At 39.8% G+C, this 21,909-nt stretch overlaps 1 protein-coding gene across 1 annotated transcript in view; it reads left to right on the plus strand.

Annotated features, from left to right (window-relative positions):
- LOC103032331 (uncharacterized) overlaps window positions 1-21,541 on the plus strand; it is a 52,230-nt gene extending 30,689 nt beyond the window's left edge. Inside the window, exons 8-14 of the mRNA XM_015603909.3 lie at window positions 1,773-1,937; window positions 6,052-6,225; window positions 8,946-9,119; window positions 9,667-9,837; window positions 10,130-10,294; window positions 16,941-16,987; window positions 20,107-21,541. Coding sequence (XP_015459395.3) covers window positions 1,773-1,937; window positions 6,052-6,225; window positions 8,946-9,119; window positions 9,667-9,837; window positions 10,130-10,294; window positions 16,941-16,987; window positions 20,107-20,651 — 1,441 coding nt within the window. The 3' untranslated portion in view covers window positions 20,652-21,541. The remainder of the gene's footprint in view (window positions 1-1,772; window positions 1,938-6,051; window positions 6,226-8,945; window positions 9,120-9,666; window positions 9,838-10,129; window positions 10,295-16,940; window positions 16,988-20,106) is intronic.
- The last annotated feature ends 368 nt before the right edge of the window (window positions 21,542-21,909 follow it).

Below are 21,909 nucleotides of genomic sequence, written 5' to 3' on the forward strand. Positions count from 1 at the left end.
GGCCGACTGCCGAGGGCAGCGCTGGAGTAGAGGCGGCGGATACCGCTGACACTGGAGCTGGAGCAGTGGGTACCACATGGGCGGCAGGCACTGCAGGAGCAGAAACGGCGGGTAACACTGGTACTGGAGCAGTAGTGGTGGGCACAACCGGAGCTGGCTGTAGAGCTGAGGCAGCGGGTGCTGCTGGATCTGACGCTGAAGCTGGGGCAGTGGTCACTGCTGGATCTGACGTTGAAGCTGGGGCAGTGGGTACTGCTGGATGTGACGTTGAAGCTGGGGCAGTGGGTACTGGATCTGACGCTGAAGCTGGGGCAGTGGGTACTGCTGGATCTGACGCTGAAGCTGGGGTAGTGGGTACTGCTGGATCTGACGCTGAAGCTGGGGCAGTGGGTAATGCTGAATCTGACGTTGAAGCTGGGGCAGTGGGCACTGCTGGATCTGACGCTGAAGCTGGGGCAGTGGGCACTACTGAATCTGACGCTGAAGCTGGGGCAGTGGGTACTGCTGGATCTGACGCTGAAGCTGGGGCAGTGGGTACTGCTGGATCTGACGCTGAAGCTGGGGCAGTGGGCACTGCTGGATCTGACGCTGAAGCTGGGGCAGTGGGCACTGCTGGATCTGACGTTGAAGCTGGGGCAGTGGGCACTGCTGGATCTGAAGTTGAAGCTGGGGCAGTGGGCACTGCTGGATCTGACGTTGAAGCTGGGGCAGTGGGCACTGCTGGATCTGACGCTGAAGCTGGGGCAGTGGGTACTGCTGGATCTGAAGTTGAAGCTGGGGCAGTGGGCACTGCTGGATCTGACGTTGAAGCTGGGGCAGTGGGCACTGCTGGATCTGAAGTTGAAGCTGGGGCAGTGGGCACTGCTGGATCTGACGTTGAAGCTGGGGCAGTGGGCACTGCTGGATCTGACGCTGAAGCTGGGGCAGTGGGCACTGCTGGATCTGACGCTGAAGCTGGGGCAGTGGGCACTGCTGGATCTGACGTTGAAGCTGGGGCAGTGGGCACTGCTGGATCTGAAGTTGAAGCTGGGGCAGTGGGTACTGCTGGATCTGACGTTGAAGCTGGGGCAGTGGGTACTGCTGGATCTGACGTTGAAGCTGGGGCAGTGGGCACTGCTGGATCTGACGTTGAAGCTGGGGCAGTGGGTACTGCTGGATCTGACGTTGAAGCTGGGGCAGTGGGCACTGTTGGATCTGACGCTGAAGCTGGGGCAGTGGGCACTGCTGGATCTGACGTTGAAGCTGGGGCAGTGGGTACTGCTGGATCTGACGTTGAAGCTGGGGCAGTGGGCACTGCTGGATCTGATGCTGAAGCTGGGGCAGAGGAGATTAATAAGCTGTTCAGTGACAAAAAATACAGGTTACTTAATATTGATTTATTTGTTCAATACATTAATCAACACATTTATCTAAGTAATTATTATTCGTACCACCTTATATATCAAATTAATTTAGATCTATATCAAATCAAATGTATTTATGCAGTTTTAATGTGTAGGATATTTATGTTCTGTGAAAATCATATTGAAGGCTATTAAGCCAAAAATAGGCTGTAATTGTATAGAGGACATTAGTACTACATATTAGGAAACTTTCAAATGTGAATTTTGGGCACATGCATAGAGTAAACTAAATATCCTGAATGAACACTGTCAGTGCACTAAAAATAAATGTCCAGAATTACATGGATTTTATTCCAAATGCAATATTTGTAGTTTATTCTAATTAATAAGTTAATTCTAATTCATTATGTCTAACTACTTTTTCCGTAGATTTGTGGGCTGTAATCTCACTATACAGTCTATTGAAACATTGGGTGCAGCTCTAAAAATGAACTCCTCCCTTAAAGAGTTGGACCTCAGCAACAATGACCTGAAGGACTCAGGAGTGGAGCTGCTCTCTGATGTACTGAAGAGTTCACAATTAAATATACTGAGGTCAGAATTACAATTTTCTGAAATCATCCAATTCTACACTACTGTTTATGCAATATACTTCAAAGTTCCATCAGAGATGGCATCATACTACCTGCATTATTATTAACAATACATATACATAACATTTATTGTTGTCTTATGTGGAGATTGTGCTACTGTGTTATCAGGAGTACATTTACACGGAATAGTTCACCTTTTCACATGCACAAATAGAATTACTGTGTCTCGTCCCTAAAAAGCCCAGTTCCAGCAATGTTTGAATTAGCTTTAAATTTTATGCAATAATGTCTGGTTATATCAAATTAAATGTATTTATTTAGCACTTTTTACAACTGATGTTGTCACAATGTAGCTTTACAGAAATGTGGTAGAAGGATAACAGAGAAGCAGCCAAAACATTGAACATAGAACATAGAACCCAAGAAAAACTGCCTCTGAGCTGGAGGAGGAAGAAACCTTGGGAGGAACCAAGTCTCACATGTACCATGTAATATCAAATGTACTATTAGGGCCAATATAAGGGGGAACCATCCTCCTCTGGTCAGACAACGTATAAATAAATGTTTAAAAGTCATTATACATTCACATGGGTCTAAAATATTTAGGGAAATAGTCTTACCCGCAATGGAAACAGTTGGTTAGCGTCAGTTAACATAAAATGTTGCTACTGAGAGGGAGCTAGCAATTCCCAAATAAAATAATGCAGCCACACGACCAGTGTTGGGCACGTTATAGTTATAGTTATAGTTACGAGCAGTGTTGGGAGTAACGGCGTTAAAATAAACGGCGTTACTAACGCCGTTACTTTTTTCAGTAACGAGTAATCTAACTAATTACTCTGACTGTAACTATAACGCCGTTACCATTTTCGACACTTACTGCACGTTACTTTAGCAGCTGAATGAACTTTTTTTAACTTTGCGCATACAGACAAAGAGCCCTATCATACACCCCGCACAAGGCGTGTAGCGTGGCGCTTTGCCACCCGTCAACAGTCTATTTTTAGGCCTTGCACGCTTCCTTAAAATAGCGTTGGACTTTGGAATATATTAACACCGATGGGCGTGGTGGTCTGGAAATGATGTGTGTTGAGGTAAATTTCTGGCGTGTTTTTATCTTGGCGGCGGAAAAAAGCTTAGCGCGATTGCTCACCCTGCGCTCCAAAATACTCCATACCATCACATCTTTACCACATAAAAATAAACCACACCCAGAGCCTTCAGCAATCAACTATGAAAAAATATATATACTTAAAAATCTGCACTGTAACTATAAATTATTATTAGTTATATTTATTTCTGTCAGTTATAAGGATTTATATTTATGTTTAGTACACAGACTAAATAACTGTAACTAGGCATTCTGCTGTTTAAAAATTTCAACAGATGCTTATTCTCACTCAAATGCTGGAGTTTTGAAATGGAAAATTAAAAGAGAAAATAACTTTGACTGAACATAAATTTATTTTAGTTAACTTTGCTATTATTTAACTGAATTTCACTTTTATATCTGAAAAACAAAGCACATTGTCAATCTGGCGCGTGGTGCTGCCCGTCAATTATATAAAACTTAAAACATTTGAAATACACAGAAATATAACGCTATATGTTAGCATTCGTTTCTTATCACCAGGGCAAATTTATTAAAATATTAAATATATTAATTCATGAATTAAAATCTCGTCCAGCGCTCTGAAATGCCAGGCACGCAAAGTGGTGCTTGGCGCAGCGGCGCGGCATTGCGCGCAGAATAACCTCTGTCTTCTAAAAAAAGTTTTTATAAATAAGATCTGACAAGTATACTAAAATTAATGTTATTAAACTTACTAAAGCCAACAAATGTACTGTTAATTAATAAAGAGAAATCAGGCAAAATGCGCTGCGCCTCTCTCTCTCTCTCTCTCTCTCTCTCTCTCTCTCTCTCTCTCTCGCAGCGCGGAGCTGAATTCAGCGCGAGGCTATAAATAATTTACAACTCAGTTCAGTTAAATAAAAATAAGTAAGGACCTGTAAGTTAATCAAATATTGTCAAATATAAAGGATAGGTTGAGGTTTTGGTGAGCTGTTTTCATGATTTGAAACTGAAACTAACCGAAACTTTTATTATTCTGCGCAAAAAGCCTGTGATTGTTTTAAATGAGTTTTTTAATGGATTTAAATGAGTTTTTTTAACGGATTGTTGTTTTTGTCCATTCTTTTGTTTTGTTTATATATACATTTATTTCTTTGAGTGTGGTTTGGTTTGTTTAATTTTTATCCCCAGACGTGTATTTGTTTTTTCCGTTTTTTTTTTTTCAGTATTACATGTCTTAGTAATTTTCTTTGGTCCTGTGGAGTTTTTCATTTCTTATTTTTTTTTATTCGTTAGACTATATTTTTGTCAACATTTTGGGTTTATTTTTGTTTGTTATTTTTCTAATAATAATAGTAATTACATCATTTATTTTCTTTATTTATTCTTTATTTATTTATTTTTACAGGGCGAAGTAACGCAATAGTTACTTTTACTAGTAACTAGTTACTTTTATAGTGGAGTAACTCCGTTAGTAACTCAGTTACTTTTTTGGAGAAGTAACTAGTAACTATAACTAATTACTTTTTCAAAGTAACGTGCCCAACACTGGTTACGAGTTACTCCACTATAAAAGTAACTAGTTACCAGTAAAAGTAACTATTGCATTACTTTTGTGTTACTCGCCCCGTAACCCCCATCCCCCCACCCCCTGGCCCCCACCTTCTCAGAGCCCCCACCTTCTCATAAGCCAGATAGAGTGCATGACAGCAAAGACAAGTACCTGTATAGAGGTTTGTCCATGACAAATGTTTCGTTCAGGGACATATTGTGAACTCGACGTGCACATTTTTACCTTTGACCTCAGTGAGTGTGAAATAGTGTGGGTATTTCCATCTGGAAAAGGCTTTTGCGCTTTTGCCTGTTTGCACAAAGTAAAAAAAAAAAAAAGTTAATTGAGCGTCTAATGTAATGTGCAGTAACAGGGTGTAATGGGGAAATGGTAACGGTGTTATAGTTACAGTCACAGTAATTAGTTAGATTACTTGCTACTGAAAAAAGTAACAGCGTTAGTAACAGCGTTTATTTTAACGCCTTTAATCCCATCACTGCACACGACTAATTCCAAGGTTTTAAACAAAAGAATAACAATAACACATTGCCACCCCAATCTGTGTGGCGCACCTGCATCGCCAAAATAGAAATAGACGCCTGACGATTAATTGGTGTCAGGGTTTAAATCTGTCAGTGGTTACCTGTGTTTTTCATTGCCAAAAATGTACTTGAACACACCTCACTTCCAGACCACCACTTGCATTGGAGAAGATATATTCGTAAGCTCTTTAGCTATTTTTACAGCGTAGACTCAAGGCTTGAAAATAGAGGCTTGTTCGTGGGGTATAAGATAGTAATGAGTATTGTAACTTAACTTGTGCAGAGTGAAAGATAGGGCCCTATGTGTTATGCTACATAAAAAGTAAGGCAATGCCCTGCTGCATGAGGCTGACACCATCCCTAGGCAAGACCAGGCATGCCTTCAAACGTTAATCAGTGGTCCATAAAGCCACATTTATTTTTTCGCACACCACTTGGACATAGCCATCTCATTGCGATGAGGCCAGAGTAGATTACCTCTTTGTACAGTATCTGGGCTTGTTTGATCACCTCATTATTAATAGCTTTTGTACTTCAGACTGCCACAGACAAATATAATTGGCCCCTACATGAATGTCTACCCTTGAAGCCTAAGGTTGCCATTAATGTCTGGTGCTCTGGCTTCCAATAAACAACCTTATATATTGTTGGAAAAGGGGTCTAAACTAAACATGCCACACTCAGACCTAGTAAAAAACCCAGCAGTAGCCATGACAGAAAAAAAACTCTCACCTTGTTTTAGTTGCATTTAGAAATCAAAATAGACCAAACAGCCAATCCAGCAAACCTATGTAGACTAAAAGTAGCTTAATAAATAGGTAGAATAGGTAGTATTGGAAATAGGTCAAATTTGGAATAATAAGTGTGAAGAGCCTAATGCCACATGTGGAGTACATTTTTTTTTTTGTAATTTTGTGTTTTATTTGCTGTGTCTGCTCTCTCTTCACAGACTTGCTTTGTGTAATCTTGGGAAAAAGACATGTGATTATCTGGGAACAGCTTTACTATCAGAGTCCTGGCCCCTGAAGGAGCTGGATCTCAGTAAGAATAATCTGCAGGACTCTGGAATGGAAAAGCTTTCTGCTGGCTTGAAGAGTTTAAACTGTGAACTGAAGACACTGAGGTTCATTTTAATACTTCATGAAGATATATTTTGTGTTTTTATCTAGACATATCATGACATGATTTTAATAGCTACTGTATATTTTTACTGTAACTTTATTCTAATATTATTCTAATGCCATTAATAATTAGACATTGCTGTTGTGCAACAATCAAAGTCATTTTAAAAAATAAAGATAATTCCATAGATGTTCGATAGGATTTAGATAAGGTCTCCACTGCTTTAATCTTAGCAATTCCTGAATGTTTGAGACGTTTCATTTGGGTTATTATCCCGTTGGAGGACCAGTGACCTTTGACTGAGATCAGGTTTTCTGACACTGGGCAGCACATTTTGCTCCAGAATGCCTTGCTAAATTTAAGATGCCATACTGCTCTGCACAGATTTAAGATACCCTGTTCCAGTTTCAGCAAAGCAGCCTAAAAGCATAACTGAGCCTCCTCTATGTTTCATAGTAGCTACAATATTCTTTTCTTTGTATGTTTCATTTTTGTCTGTGAAAATACTGAAAAAAAAAAAAAAAAAGCATTTTGTCTAATCCCAGTATCAATTTTTGGTTGAAAAAAAAAAACGTGATGAAACTTAAATATTACCTACAAGACATTTTTACATTAATAGCCAAAATATGTTGCTACGAAATAATCAAATATAATATCCTTGCTTAAAATTATAAAAATTTTTTTTTTTACTTAGTAAACTCCAAATTAGATAAAAAATGTTTTATGTATTGTTTTTACTTTACATTATCAGCTCAGAGCTAGATGGCCAGTCTCAGTAGAGCTGGAATGAATTTGGGAACCAAAATATTATTCCACAGAACATTAAATAAACTAATATAAATACATATATCAGTAATAAATCACTTTACTTGTGACCCGAACCATCCATCTTGGAGAAGTTACAGGGTTTTTTTCAACCAATGAGAAAATGCAGAGCAAGCGGCATTAGGAATTTAATTGGATAAATCCTGTTGCCACGTTTGATTGGCTGAAGACTTTTGGCAGTTTTGTTGCAGTGAAAAGCTCTGTGTTATAGTGACAGTCAAAGTAATTAGTTAGATTACTCGTTACTAAAAGAAGTAATGGCATTAGTAATACCATTTATTTCAACAACGTTATTCCCATCACTGGGTACACACCATATCAAACAGCACATCAATTACTTTTCACTTTTTAAATAGGTAGATTTACTGTTTACAAGTTTCAAGTCTCTTGCTAATTACAGGACCCACCTTAGTTTGACATGTTTTTTTCTAGGGGTACCATCAGGCCATTTTTTAAAGATTCTGTTAAACCAGAATTTAAACGCCACGTCTAAATTTCACTAGTTTATTTTAATAAGTTTTATTTATTAATAATTTTTAGTTTTAATTAAGTTTTAAGTTTCAGTGACTGCTGTGGTGTTTTCTTTTTCTTTTCTATCTTTAACAGAAAGGTACCAGATATATATACGATACCCAACAAAAGTAAATATTATTTCGGAAAAAATGTTATATCTTTTTATGAGACAGCACTGTAGAAGTTAAACTCAGATGAAACCAGTCAGCAGTCTTTGTACAGTCTGTATATCAGTATAATGTTGACCTAGGTTATAAGATTGCTAAAACCATAGCTAGAGCATGGTGGCCAACTTAGACAACTCAGACAGGGTCAACCAAAGAATTCCACATGTTCAGCATCATATCAAGAGGTTGGCTTGCATTGCTGCTGAGGTATATGCTGCACAACACAGTCTGCATGGCTTTTGCATTACTGAATGTTCTGTGTTCTGAGGAGACAAAAACATGTTTGGCTCAGATGGTGTCTATCATGTGTGGCATTCCATGGTAAGGAATACCAACATTACTGTTTCTTGGCTACAATCAAGCATTGTGGTGGTAGCATTATGTTCTGGGGCTGCCTTAGTTCTGCTGGCAGTGGGGAGCTGAATTACAACATGTGACATTCTGAAGCAGAACATGACCCCCTACCTTCAGAAACTGAGCTAAATAACAACCACAAATACACCTCCAAGATGACAGCCTTGCTGAGGAATCTGAAGGTATAGTTGATGTACTGACCAACTATATATCCAGACCAGATTAAGTACATGTGGAGCATATTCAAGTGGAAGGTGCTGTTCACCACCTCTGTGATGTCATCATGGAGGAGTAGGAAAAGTTTCCAGTAGCAACTTGTGCAGCTCTGAAAGTCTGTGTTTTTATTCTATGCTTTTTCTCTATATAATAGCTGAATAAAAAAAGTGAAATAAAACAAAATTGAATGATACAGATAACTTAATATGTCAGGTCCAGAAAGGATTTAGACAAGCACAAAATAGTCAAAGAGACTTTATTAAAAATGGACAATTCAATATTATAGTCAACAATAGGCAGGGTCAATACTAACAGACAAAAACCTGAGCTAGTGTACATACCAAGGGGAGTGAGACAGTCAAGGTCAAAATAAGGAAAGGACAGACATGTCATGTAAGACAATGAATAAGTGATGTCAGCATGTGGTGCATGCTGGGCAAGGAATTCTGAAGCAGGGAGATCTCACAAGTGCAGGAGAAATAGAATCGCCTTTGGTACCAGGTGTGACATAGTGGAACAATCCATGTATTTATTTTGGTCAAATAATGAACAGATTATATTTGAATGATGTCTTTACAAAGAGTTCTGTGTACTTCCACATCTTTTGGTTTAACTGTTATCTGCTTTATTTACTATATTTTTACAGATTAGCCAGCTGTAATTTTACTGGGAAATCATGCATATTTCTCAAATCAGCTCTAAAATCTAAAATCTCAACCCTGAAAGAGCTGGATCTCAGTAGAAATGATCTGCAGAACTCAGGAGTAGAGGAACTTTTTACAGGACTACATGATTCACAATGTAAACTGGAGACACTCAGGTCAGATTTATGTGCTTTTATTCTGCAAGATTTATAAATGATACAAGAGGGCAGTGGGGGAAATACTTCATGAGATGTTGCCATTAGAGTGTAATAATACAATAACCCCATTTTTAAACAGTAAAGTGAGTTATTTTTCTTTTAAAAAGGTTGTAGTCCAAAATGATACTTTCTGCCTGTTCAGTAGTTTAAAAAACATTTGACCATCGGAAAGAATAAGATGGTACCAACTTACAATGGTACAATTCTTCGATGTATGCATCTTTACTAGTGTCGTTCAATGCAAATCTTATAATCCGGTGTATGAAAATAGACCAGAAAAAAAGGTGTTCATTGATAGTGCGCCTTTTAATCTGGTACACTTTATCGTCTGAAAAATATGGTAATACTACCAACGAGCTCAGAACTTAAATAAAAGACTTCCTGTGAAGCTAAACCTTTTTACAAACAAGGTAGTTTATACTATTGTCTATATAAATATTTTATATAAAATATGTTTCTTTCTCATTATATATGTTGAGTATTTGTTGTGTTTTCTCTTATGCAGATTAGCATTGTGTAATATTGGAGAAAGGTTTTGTGAACATCTGGGATCCATTTTAAATCTGGGAAACACCCTAATAGAACTGGACCTCAGTAACAATGACCTGACTGATTCTGGAGTGGAGAAACTCACTGCTGGACTGAAGAGTTCACACTGTAAAGTACAGATACTCAGGTCAGGGTTTCTGTCCGTTTTTTCTATACCTGATGAATCTGATATTCATTATGCAGCAAATCTAAACAGTTACAGACTTATTGTTTAGACATATCACTGAAATACACACAAAATTTGCTGTGTATTTCACTGAACTAAAATGTAGATGTGTTCATGATAAACTATTACTTCTGAAAAGTTACAGCTTTATTTTGGATTAAGAACGGCATTAGGTAACCAATCATATTATTATATAGTTTGCATAAACTTATTTTGACAAACAAGCCATCCAAAATGTTCTCTATCTCTGCAGGTTATCTGGTTGCATGATTACAAATACAGGGTGTGCTTCCCTGTATTCAGCTCTGAGGTTAAACTCTTCCAACCTTAAAGAACTGGATCTGACCTACAACCACCTAGAAGAGTCAGGAGTAAAGTTGCTCAATGCTAGACAGGAATATCCACGCTGCACACCCAGGTATGGACAACTGGGTGGTGTGCTTTTGTTTAAACACTAGAATGCTACTAGAATAAATTTTGTTTTCGTACTGTTCCTTGTCCTTCCTGTTCTATCTCTGTGTTTTATCCCGGCTCCTTATGTTTTCCTAACCATGTGTTCTCTAGCACATGGCTCTGTGTCCTCCTGTATCAACACTCCAGTAATCAGTGTTAACACCTGTGTCCTTGTAACCATACCCCCTCTTTACATGCCCCAGGTATTTCCTGTTCCTTTGTGTATTTAAAGCACCAGTGTTTTCCTGTTCCGGTGTGCGTTCTTGTGTCTGTTATGGTTGCTCCTTCTTTGTTTTTTGTTCTAGTTTATTCCTTGTTCTGTTCGCAGACATAAGGGCTGTTCCACAAAGCGAGCTAGCTCAGTAAGCCAGGCTTAGCTTAGCTGCAACGCTTCTATTGGATGAGACGTGTGTTGTGGGTAATTGAGTATTGGAAATGGGTCTGCACAGTGCAATTAATTGGTTCAATATTAACAAATTCAGGCCAGTGTAAAATGAAATACAGTATTTATACTGTATACAGTTATTTTTTCCATTGTGACTTGAGGGGAGGTTATAAAGGGTAGGGTTGCCAATTGTCCCGTGAAATAGGGAATTGTCCCGTATTTGGTCAGAAAAAAACGCGTTCCGTATTGAATTGATTCGGGATACGCTTTGTCCCGTATTTATGAGGTTAGTCATTAAGGCGGGTGATTTGTTTCAGACAGAGACAACGCTGCGGCACTGCCCCCCTCTGCTGGAGAACAGCCACTCCTTCTAAACAGAGTCTGCAACTCTCATTGGTCCTGACACGGAGACTCACAGCCAATCAGAAGCATAGCCTCTGTTCAGGCGTGGCTGTTCTCTGAGCGGAGGGGGGGGGGCAGCGCGGTGGCTGTAACTGCGTTCTAAATCACTCCCTATCACAGAACTAGTGCACTATTTACCACTGGTTCTGTGATAGGGAGTGATTTAGAACGCAGACCAGTGCTCACGTACAGCGTTTAACAGCACAAAGCGGAAGAGAAACGAGAGACTGAGGAGGAGAACACAGGGAGAGGAGAATACAGGGAGAGGAGGATACAAGAAGAGGAGGATAAAGGGAGAGGAGGATACAGAGAGAGGAGAATACAGGGAGAGGAGGATACAGAGAGAGGAGAATACAGAGAGAGGAGGATTCTGGGAGAGGAGGATTCAGGGAGAGGAGGATACAGGGAGAGCAGGATACAGGGAGAGGAGGATAAAGGGAGAGGAGGATAAAGGGAGAGGAGGATAAAGGGAGAGGAGGATAAAGGGAGAGGAGGATACAGGGAGAGGAGGATAAAGGGAGAGGAGGATTCTGGGAGAGGAGGATTCAGGGAGAGCAGGATACAGGGAGAGGAGGATAAAGGGAGAGGAGGATACAGGGAGAGCAGGATACAGGGAGAGGAGGATAAAGGGAGAGGAGGATACAGGGAGAGGAGGATAAAGGGAGAGGAGGATAAAGGGAGAGGAGAATACAGGGAGAGCAGGATACAGGGAGAGGAGGATAAAGGGAGAGGAGGATAAAGGGAGAGGAGGATAAAGGGAGAGGAGGATACAGGGAGAGCAGGATACAGGGAGAGGAGGATAAAGGGAGAGGAGGATACAGGGAGAGGAGGATAAAGGGAGAGGAGGATACAGGGAGAGGAGGATAAAGGGAGAGGAGGATAAAGGGAGAGGAGAATACAGGGAGAGGAGGATAAAGGGAGAGGAGGATAAAGGGAGAGGAGAATAAGGGAGAGCAGGATACAGGGAGAGGAGGATACAGGGAGAGGAGGATATATGGAGAGGAGGATAAAGGGAGAGGAGGATACAGAGAGAGGAGGATAAAGGGAGAGGAGGATAAAGGGAGAGGAGGATACAGGGAGAGGAGGATAAAGGGAGAGCAGGATACAGGGAGAGGAGGATAAAGGGAGAGGAGGATAAAGGGAGAGGAGGATACAGGGAGAGGAGGATAAAGGGAGAGGAGGATAAAGGGAGAGGAGAATAAGGGAGAGCAGGATACAGGGAGAGGAGGATACAGGGAGAGGAGGATATATGGAGAGGAGGATAAAGGGAGAGGAGGATACAGGGAGAGGAGGATAAAGGGAGAGGAGAATACAGGGAGAGGAGGATACAGAGAGAGGAGGATAAATGGAGAGGAGAATACAGGGAGAGGAGGATAAAGAGAGAGGAGGATACAGAGAGAGGAGGATACAGGAAGAGGAGAATACAGGGAGAGGAGAATACAGGGAGAGGAGGATAAAGGGAGAGGAGAATACAGGGAGAGGAGGATACAGGGAGAGGAGGATAAAGGGAGAGGAGAATACAGGGAGAGGAGAATACAGGGAGAGGAGAATACAGGGAGAGGAGGATACAGAGAGAGGAGAATACAGGGAGAGGAGGATAAAGGGAGAGGAGAATACAGGGAGAGGAGGATAAAGGGAGAGGAGGATAAAGGGAGAGGAGAATACAGGGAGAGGAGGATACAGGGAGAGGAGAATACAGGGAGAGGAGGATAAAGGGAGAGGAGGATAAAGGGAGAGGAGAATACAGGGAGAGCAGGATAAAGGGAGAGGAGGATAAAGGGAGAGGAGGATAAAGGGAGAGGAGGATACAGGGAGAGCAGGATACAGGGAGAGGAGGATAAAGGGAGAGGAGGATACAGGGAGAGGAGGATAAAGGGAGAGGAGGATAAAGGGAGAGGAGAATACAGGGAGAGCAGGATACAGGGAGAGGAGGATAAAGGGAGAGGAGGATAAAGGGAGAGGAGGATACAGGGAGAGGAGGATATATGGAGAGGAGGATAAAGGGAGAGGAGGATACAGGGAGAGGAGGATAAAGGGAGAGGAGAATACAGGGAGAGGAGGATACAGAGAGAGGAGGATAAATGGAGAGGAGAATACAGGGAGAGGAGGATAAAGAGAGAGGAGGATACAGAGAGAGGAGGATACAGGAAGAGGAGAATACAGGGAGAGGAGGATAAAGGGAGAGGAGAATACAGGGAGAGGAGGATAAAGAGAGAGGAGGATACAGAGAGAGGAGGATACAGGAAGAGGAGAATACAGGGAGAGGAGAATACAGGGAGAGGAGGATAAAGGGAGAGGAGAATACAGGGAGAGGAGGATACAGGGAGAGGAGGATAAAGGGAGAGGAGAATACAGGGAGAGGAGAATACAGGGAGAGGAGAATACAGGGAGAGGAGGATACAGAGAGAGGAGAATACAGGGAGAGGAGGATAAAGAGAGAGGAGAATACAGGGAGAGGAGGATAAAGGGAGAGGAGGATAAAGGGAGAGGAGAATACAGGGAGAGGAGGATACAGAGAGAGGAGAATACAGGGAGAGGAGGATAAAGGGAGAGGAGAATACAGGGAGAGGAGGATAAAGGGAGAGGAGGATAAAGGGAGAGGAGAATACAGGGAGAGGAGGATACAGGGAGAGGAGAATACAGGGAGAGGAGGATAAAGGGAGAGGAGGATAAAGGGAGAGGAGAATACAGGGAGAGGAGGATAAAGGGAGAGGAGGATAAAGGGAGAGGAGAATACAGGGAGAGGAGAATACAGGGAGAGGAGGATAAAGGGAGAGGAGAATACAGGGAGAGGAGAATACAGGGAGAGGAGGATAAAGGGAGAGGAGAATACAGGGAGAGGAGGATAAAGGGAGAGGAGGATAAAGGGAGAGGAGGATAAAGGGAGAGGAGAATACAGGGAGAGGAGAATACAGGGAGAGGAGGATAAAGGGAGAGGAGGATAAAGGGAGAGGAGGATAAAGGGAGAGGAGAATACAGGGAGAGGAGAATACAGGGAGAGGAAGATACAGAGAGATGAGGATTCAGGGAGAGGAGGATACAGGGAGAGGAGGATAAAGGGAGAGGAGGATACAGAGAGAGGGAGCAGTGTCGAATGTAATTTCTTACATTAAAAATATTTCTGTTATGAACATCATATTTCTGAATGAAACACACAGTATTGTGCAAAAGTTTTAGGCTCATGTGGGAATTTCATTAAAGAAAAAGCTTCTTATCTGTGCAGTAAGTGTTTACAAGCTCAGTAAAACACATTACAGCATTACAATAAATACAAACAGCATTTTTATAAAAAAGTAGAGCTTTTTCAGCCCTGTTTTTCTTAAAAATCTTAATAGAGTTATTTCTAGTTCTCATCAAATTAATTAACACCTGGTTTGGTAAATTGGTAAATGTGGTAAATCAGGTGAGATGCTGACGGAACTGAACATAATATACACATGCTGGCTGAGGAGCATCCAGGAGAAATCTGGAATCTCTACACTTTGTTCTTTAGCTTTAGGCTCACGGGATAAAACATACTTATAGTAAAATATAAAAAAAATCTTTGTTATGTTTTACTGTTTTTATGCTTATTTGCATCTGTTCAAATCATATCTGGTGCTTTTTTTCCTGGTAAAAACACTTATATTGCTGAGATACATTTTATTTGCATCCCCCCCCCCCCCCCCCCCCCACGTACCATATTCCACTTTCAAAAAGTTGGCAACCGTAAAATTTGAATATCTTTGAAAAGTTACTTTATTTCAGTGATTCAGTTCTAAATGTGAAACTCATATATTATATAGATGTATTAAACACAGAGTGATCTATCTTAAGCCTTTATTTATTTTATTATTGATGATTATGGCTTACAGCCAATGAAAACTCAAAACTTAGTGTTTCAGAAAATTTGAATATTATATAAGACCAATTGGTACTTTTGTCAGTGTGGGCAGGGTGCCAAGTCCTGCTGGAAAATGAAATCCACATCTCTATAAAAGTTGTCAGTAGCAGAGGGAAGCATGAAGTGCTGTAAGATTTTGTGGGAAAACAAAACTGCACTGACTTTAGACTTGATAATAAAACACAGTGGATCAACACCAGCAGATGACATGTCTCTCCAAACCATCACTGATCATCAGTACATTTTACATTTCATTTGTAAATCAAGGGAGCAGAGTCTGGAGGAAGAGTGGAGAGACACACAGTCCAAACTGCTCGAGGTCTAGTGTGAAGTTTCCACCAATCAGTGATGGATTGGAGAGACATGTCTGTCATCTGCTGGTGTTGATCCACTGTGTTTTATTATCAAGTCTAAAGTCAGTGCAGTTTTGTTTTCCCACAAAATCTTACAGCACTTCATATCTTACAGCTTCCATCTGCTGAAAACAACTTTTATGGAGATGCGGATTTCATTTTCCAGCAGGACTTAGCAAACACTGCCAAAAAAAACATTGGTCTTATATAATATTAAAATTTTCTGAGACACTGATTTTTGCATTTTCACTGGCTGTAAGACATAACCATCAACAATAAAAGAAATAAACACTTAAATAGATCACTCTGTGTTTAATACATCTATATAATATAGAGTTTCACATTTTGAACTGAATCACTGAAAAAAGCAACTTTTCAAAGATATTCTAATTTTTTGAGATGGCCCTGTAGATGAGGCAGAGAGAGGTTATCTATGTTTATTTTTCTTTATTTGTGTGGAACTTCTCCTAGACACTTCTAGACAAACAGGTTTCCATTTCTGTACTGAGTCACTGCTCTCTCTATTCTAACTCAGAGTGCAATTAAGCTAAGAACACTCTAGCATCACTTACTGGACAATTTATGCAATTGTATCTGTGGTTACTACACCATAAATATATATTTGCATAAACTGTATATCACAAAAACACATTTATTAGTATTAATGATGCCCAGGTACTTTAGATGAAGTTACTTTTATTATATTTGTAATCCCATAATTCTTGTTCAGATTTATTCAAGTGTTTATACAAATTATATCAATTCACATATGTAATCATATTTGCTCAATATAAATAAAATAAATGTTCGATTAACTTGATCAAAAATTTAATGGACATAGACAGCTACCTTATATATTATAATATTTGCATATGAGTGATATAAGTGATATAAATTAGCAAAAAATGTAGGCTATAAAAAGGAGCAGCCAACATTCAGGACAGTGATTGACAATGGTGCCCATTTGAAGACAATCCAGTAGATGAGTAGATTTTGGAATGCCAATGAATGGATTAAATAATATTACACATTTAATTGGCCTTCATTTTTCTGCCAGGCAGCTTCTCTGTGTTTATTAATACAAGAAGTGTTCACTTTTCTTGTAATTATGTCTTTATATTCATCAAATAGACGTTCAGCAGGAGAGAAAAAAAGCAGCGCGTTTCTTCACCTCTTTTTTCAACATTTTTTCGTCTTTTCAGGGCTCGATTACTGAAGCTGTTTAAATACCGTGTGCATGACAAAATTAAGTTGACCAGACAAAACATGAATATAAATCTTGGGTTTATACAATTAAAATATTTATAAGTAATGCTGCATTTTGTTCATTTGCATTTTCTATCATCCTACAACCTATGATTTGAGGTTGTGGAAACTACTGGAGTAAAACAATGTAAACATTTCTACAAGCAAACATGTGGAATAAGCTACTGCCAGGATTAAAAGAAGTAGAATCTTCTACCACTACAAATGAACACAATAGCAAATAATACTGGTAGGTAACCTCACTAGACAACTAATGTTTGAGAATAATATTAAATAATGTTTCTGTTTGTGTGTGTGTTTGTGTGTGTGTGTGTGTGTTTAGAGTGGAGTATGGAGGAATGATCAGAATCAAACCAGGACTAAAAAAGTGTAAGCTCGCACACACTAAACTAACTCTCTATCCCAACCCAAACACACACTGTGTGTGCTTCCAGTACACTTTAATCACTAGTTAATCCTATCCCAAGTAATGCTAACACATTAGCAAGACAACTGCTTCTGCAAATGCATTTTACAATCAAAACCTCTGTTTCCTCCTGATCCTGTCTCTAACAAAAAACACACTGCCCGTGCATGCTGCAGTTTGACACATGTGCATAAGTCAATGTTTCTAAATCCTGGTCCTGGAGGATCCCAGCTCTTCACATTGACTACTTTCTCTTCTTCAAACACCTGATTAAACTAATCAGTTAAATTACAAGTCCTTACAAAGTTGCAGTGGGTGTTTTAGCTGGTGAAACACTAAAATGAACAGTGCAAGGTGCAGCCAGGGCAAACTCACAGGTCCATATCTAAACTGTAATTTTAAATAGAGAATTAAATCTCCTCTCAGAAAGACCTCAAATACAACACAGCAAAACATCAAATGAGACAACAAACAAGTGATTGGATTGATGGACTGAAAAACAATCCAGCTGGAACATGGAAACTAATGAGAGCTACTCAGTTCCAGTTCTAGTGACTACGCAGGTCATCCGCGTTAAAAAAAATATATATAGATGTTACAGCCAGTAATTAAGACCCCAGAGAGACAGACCACAAAGTACTTAAAAAATGTGTAGAATGCGTTTAATGTTAGGGATAGGAATTTAAGAAGTAATATCTAGGGTGACCAGATTCCAATTCACCAAATGTTGGACAAAGACTATGTTTGTGTTGGTTAATTAAACAATTAAACATTTCTATTCTGCCCCTTTAGCACATAACAGACTGTTATGAACAGAAAGTTTTATATATATAAACTTGGTTGGTATGGCTTTCCTGTTTTTCCTCTAACAACAGAGATCAACAACTTAACTTGGTCTGTTTGATAGGAAGTGTTTCACAGTGTGGAAAACTGTAGTTAGATCAGCTGCAGTTACTTTATCTACATTTAAATCTTGTTTGGGTTTTAGCAGAAACGTACGCATAGACTGGGAAACCTCCTTTTAAGCAACATGTCTTTTGTGAGTCTCGCACTGTCTTCGTCGTTTCAGCTTGTATTCACCTCCGTGTAAAACAGAAAGATCACTCAAGCAAACTTCACACAAACCTTTCCCTGACTTGCTTTGCACTGGTTTTACCCAGTTGGTGATATTTTTCCAGTCTTTGTTAAGCTGTCGTTTCTTCGCTGTGCGGGTTGTGCTTACCACCCTTTTATCCATATTTTGTGCGGCACGCCGGTGCTGTTCTGACCTGATTTGCACTTAAACATTGCCAAAAAACACTACTATCCCATAACAACAATCATAAAAATAAAGTGCAAATTGCATAGTAAAAATACAGCTCTGAAAAAAATAAGAAACTTTAAAATGACAAGTTTCTTTGATTTTACCAAATTAAAAAACCTCTGGAATATAATCAAGAGGAAGATGGATGATCACAAACCATCAAAGCAAGCTGAACTGCACCAGGGGTGGCATAAAGTTATCCAAAAGCAGTGTGTAAGACTGGTGGATTTTAACCATTTCTCATTTTTGCAAATAAATGCTCTAAATGACAATATTTTTGTTTGGTATTTGGGAGAAATTTTGTCCATAATTTAGAGAATAAATCATTGATGATAATTTTATTCAAACATTTAATTATAAATAGCAATATATATATAATATATAGTCACGCCGCCGTGTTCTCCTTCCACACTACCGGACTCCATTTCCCAAAATCCCATGAACAATGACGTCAACAACACCCGCTCACCTTCACCCAATCACGTTACGCTCTGACGCTCTGACTCGCCTGTCTTCTGTGTTAGTTCCGGTTCATTGCCCTCTAGCTTCCTGTATTTAAGGCGGCCGTTTGTAAACAAACACTGCGAGGTATTGTCGACTCATGTTGCATACTAAGCGTTATTTTCCTGTGCTCTGTTTTTGCCTTCTCGTTACGACCCTGTTTTCGGATTATCGGTTTATGTCTTTTGTTTTGCCCTTTCTGGATTTGATGTGTAGTTGGACTGTTTCTCAGTTACGAACTCGGACTGGATTTTTGACTACATCTTCTGTTATCGGTGAGATCGCTGTTTGCCTGGCTATTCTGTTAACAGTATCTGTTAGTCTTCCTGCTAATAAACCTGTTTGTACTTTTAACTCGGCTCACGTCACTCCTCACTACCTGCCGTTGACTCACTGACTCAGAAACTGAAGTGTTCTCTTCATTTTTTTCCAGAGCTGTACACACACACTTGTATTAATATAAGTTTCTTAATATCAAAGTACAAATATTGCTTCCTTAATTTATTAACAAAAGTCAGAAGAGTGCATAGTCATTTGAACATTGATATTTAGAAAGAACCAAGCTGCATTTCCACAACTACCAATGCTAAACATTAGTAAAAATGTACACAGACTTACTACTTAACACAGAAAATTTAAGTATTGTGTTGTCTAAGAATTAGACCATGCACCTGATGCTTTAAAGACGTGTGCATGGATACTACTACACCCCCCCATATGGTACAGCAGCTATATTATCATGCCACCTTCTCACAACTAATGTTAAGAACATTAAACAATGCGATTAAATACAATAAGCAGTGAATCTGGTACAGGCTTGCGTTTTCCTGTTAATATAACATATTAGAGAGTGAGGCCAAATTATCAGCCTGGTCGAAACAAGCTGCACTAACTGCTGTAATTAATTACTAGCGTTGACTGACATGCATGTAACTAGCAAGCATTATCCAAATATTATGTTGCTAGCCAACCTGCAGCTAAATTACAGCATTTGAACATGTAGGCCTAATTAATCCAGTGTAAACTATCACTTACTACTGTCTTGTTTTTTCAAGTGGTTTCTCTTTCTTTCTCTTCCCCTTCCTGATTGACAAATTAGCTTAATGATGCTGATTTTTATATTTGCGGGAATCTCAAAACTGGCTGGCTGTCAGCAACTGGTGGGAGGGCCCCCTTGAGGGGGATTCTAGTAACAGTCTCATGCTCATGGGCCCTACACAGTTTGTTGCTGCATTTAATTTGTAACCTGTCAGTAATGTGTTTCTCCTCTGTGTTCAGACGCCTGTGAGTTCACCCTGGACCCAAACACAGCACACACTCGCCTCTCTCTGAGTGAGGGGAACAGAAAAGTGGAGTGTGTGGAGGAGCAGTCCAATCGCTTTCACCCAGAGAGGTTTGATGTGTACCTGCAGGTGATGAGTACAGAGTGTCTGACGGGACGCTGTTTCTGGGAGGCTGAGTGGAGCGGAGAGGAAGCTGTAATAGCTTTGACGTATAAATCAGTCAAAAGAAAAGGGTACGGTAAAGACTGTTGGTTTGGACGGAATGAAAAGTCCTGGAGTCTGAACTGTTCTGAGAACAGTTACTCTGTTCATCACAACAAGAACTACACTGCTGTTCCCCCCCCGCCCCCCGGCTGTAGGAGGGTAGGAGTGTATGTGGACTGTCCGGCCGGCACTTTGTCCTTCTACAGTGTCTCCTCTGATACACACACTCTCACACACTTACACACATTCCACACCACATTCACTGATGAACCCCTGTATGCAGGGTTTAGGATGAATTATATTGGCTCCTCAGTGAGACTGTGTGAGCTAGATTAAACCTGTGTGTGTAACTGCATCTGTGTATGTGTACGAAAATATTTTGTTGATTGTAATATGTAAGAAAATATTTTTACATTGACTAACTTTAAAATATGTTTTCCTTCTCCTGTAAAGTTGAAATTTTTGGAACAGTTTTTTTATATACTGTTAAATATTACACAGTCTACGTTTGTATATATTAGTATATATGTCTAAAAAATATATACTAGACATAACAACAGGCATCATCTATAAGAGCATGCTGGCAATAATCAGGCTGATTGATTACACTTGGTTAGTGCCTTTTAATGTTTAGGTCAAACTGAAAGTTGACAGTTTTAATAGTTTGTTTGAAAAAAAAAAACAAATCATTATGAAAATCACATGAAAACATTAGGGGTTAATAATCCTAGCCATTTAGCTTGTATGTTTGTATTAATCATATTTACACATTTGTTAAACACCATACCTTTTGTAGTAAAACCTTTTGTGTTATTGTCCTGCAAAACACATTGCAAGCACCCAGTACTTCAACAGGAGTCGTCAACAGTTTTCTTTGTAAACAAAAGCGACAAGTTTTGCTGGGATCTTCATTATGCTGTCTTCAGCTGTGGTGATTTCTCTTGTTTGGTCTTGCTTTTTTTTTGGATTTGACTACAGCCAATCAGGGACATTTACGAAAACGAATACTCCTAAAGGTGCTGGTGGATCATTCTGAGGTATGTAGGATAGACAAAAAACAAGAGTATATAGTATACTTAGCCTAGTAACATATGCTAACGCTAGCTAGCACGGGTTTGTTCATTTATGTTGGTTGACCACCTCGGACTCTATATGCTATATATGTTTTGTTTGGGATGATGAGAAGATGTTAACTTTGCTCCAATAAAAAAATCTGTTCAAATTAACTGATTAACTGATGAGCTTTTTACCTTATCCAGAACGGTCATCCTATGTCATACTGCAAACTGAATCACAAAATGTCCATCCTGCTTTTGTGGTTTAATATAGAAGCTGAGGTAACCCAGGAGCCACATTTGCTTTAAGTGAGTTTGCAGTGGACACATGATTAATTAGAGATGGGCATCTGTCAGTCTGGATCTGTGCTTGGATTTATTAAATTTCACAGTTGAGAAGAGCTTTTCACATACATATGCACTCCCAATGAGACACAAGACTCGAGTGAACAACCTCAACAGCTTTGGAAAAGATGGGGGTAGCTCTCTTAGAAACTGTCCAACAATATCCTGTCTTCCTTGTGCTTCCCTAAATGTTG

The sequence above is a fragment of the Astyanax mexicanus genome, chromosome 21 (assembly GCF_023375975.1).
Source record: "Astyanax mexicanus isolate ESR-SI-001 chromosome 21, AstMex3_surface, whole genome shotgun sequence".
NCBI classification, from domain to species: domain Eukaryota; kingdom Metazoa; phylum Chordata; class Actinopteri; order Characiformes; family Acestrorhamphidae; genus Astyanax; species Astyanax mexicanus.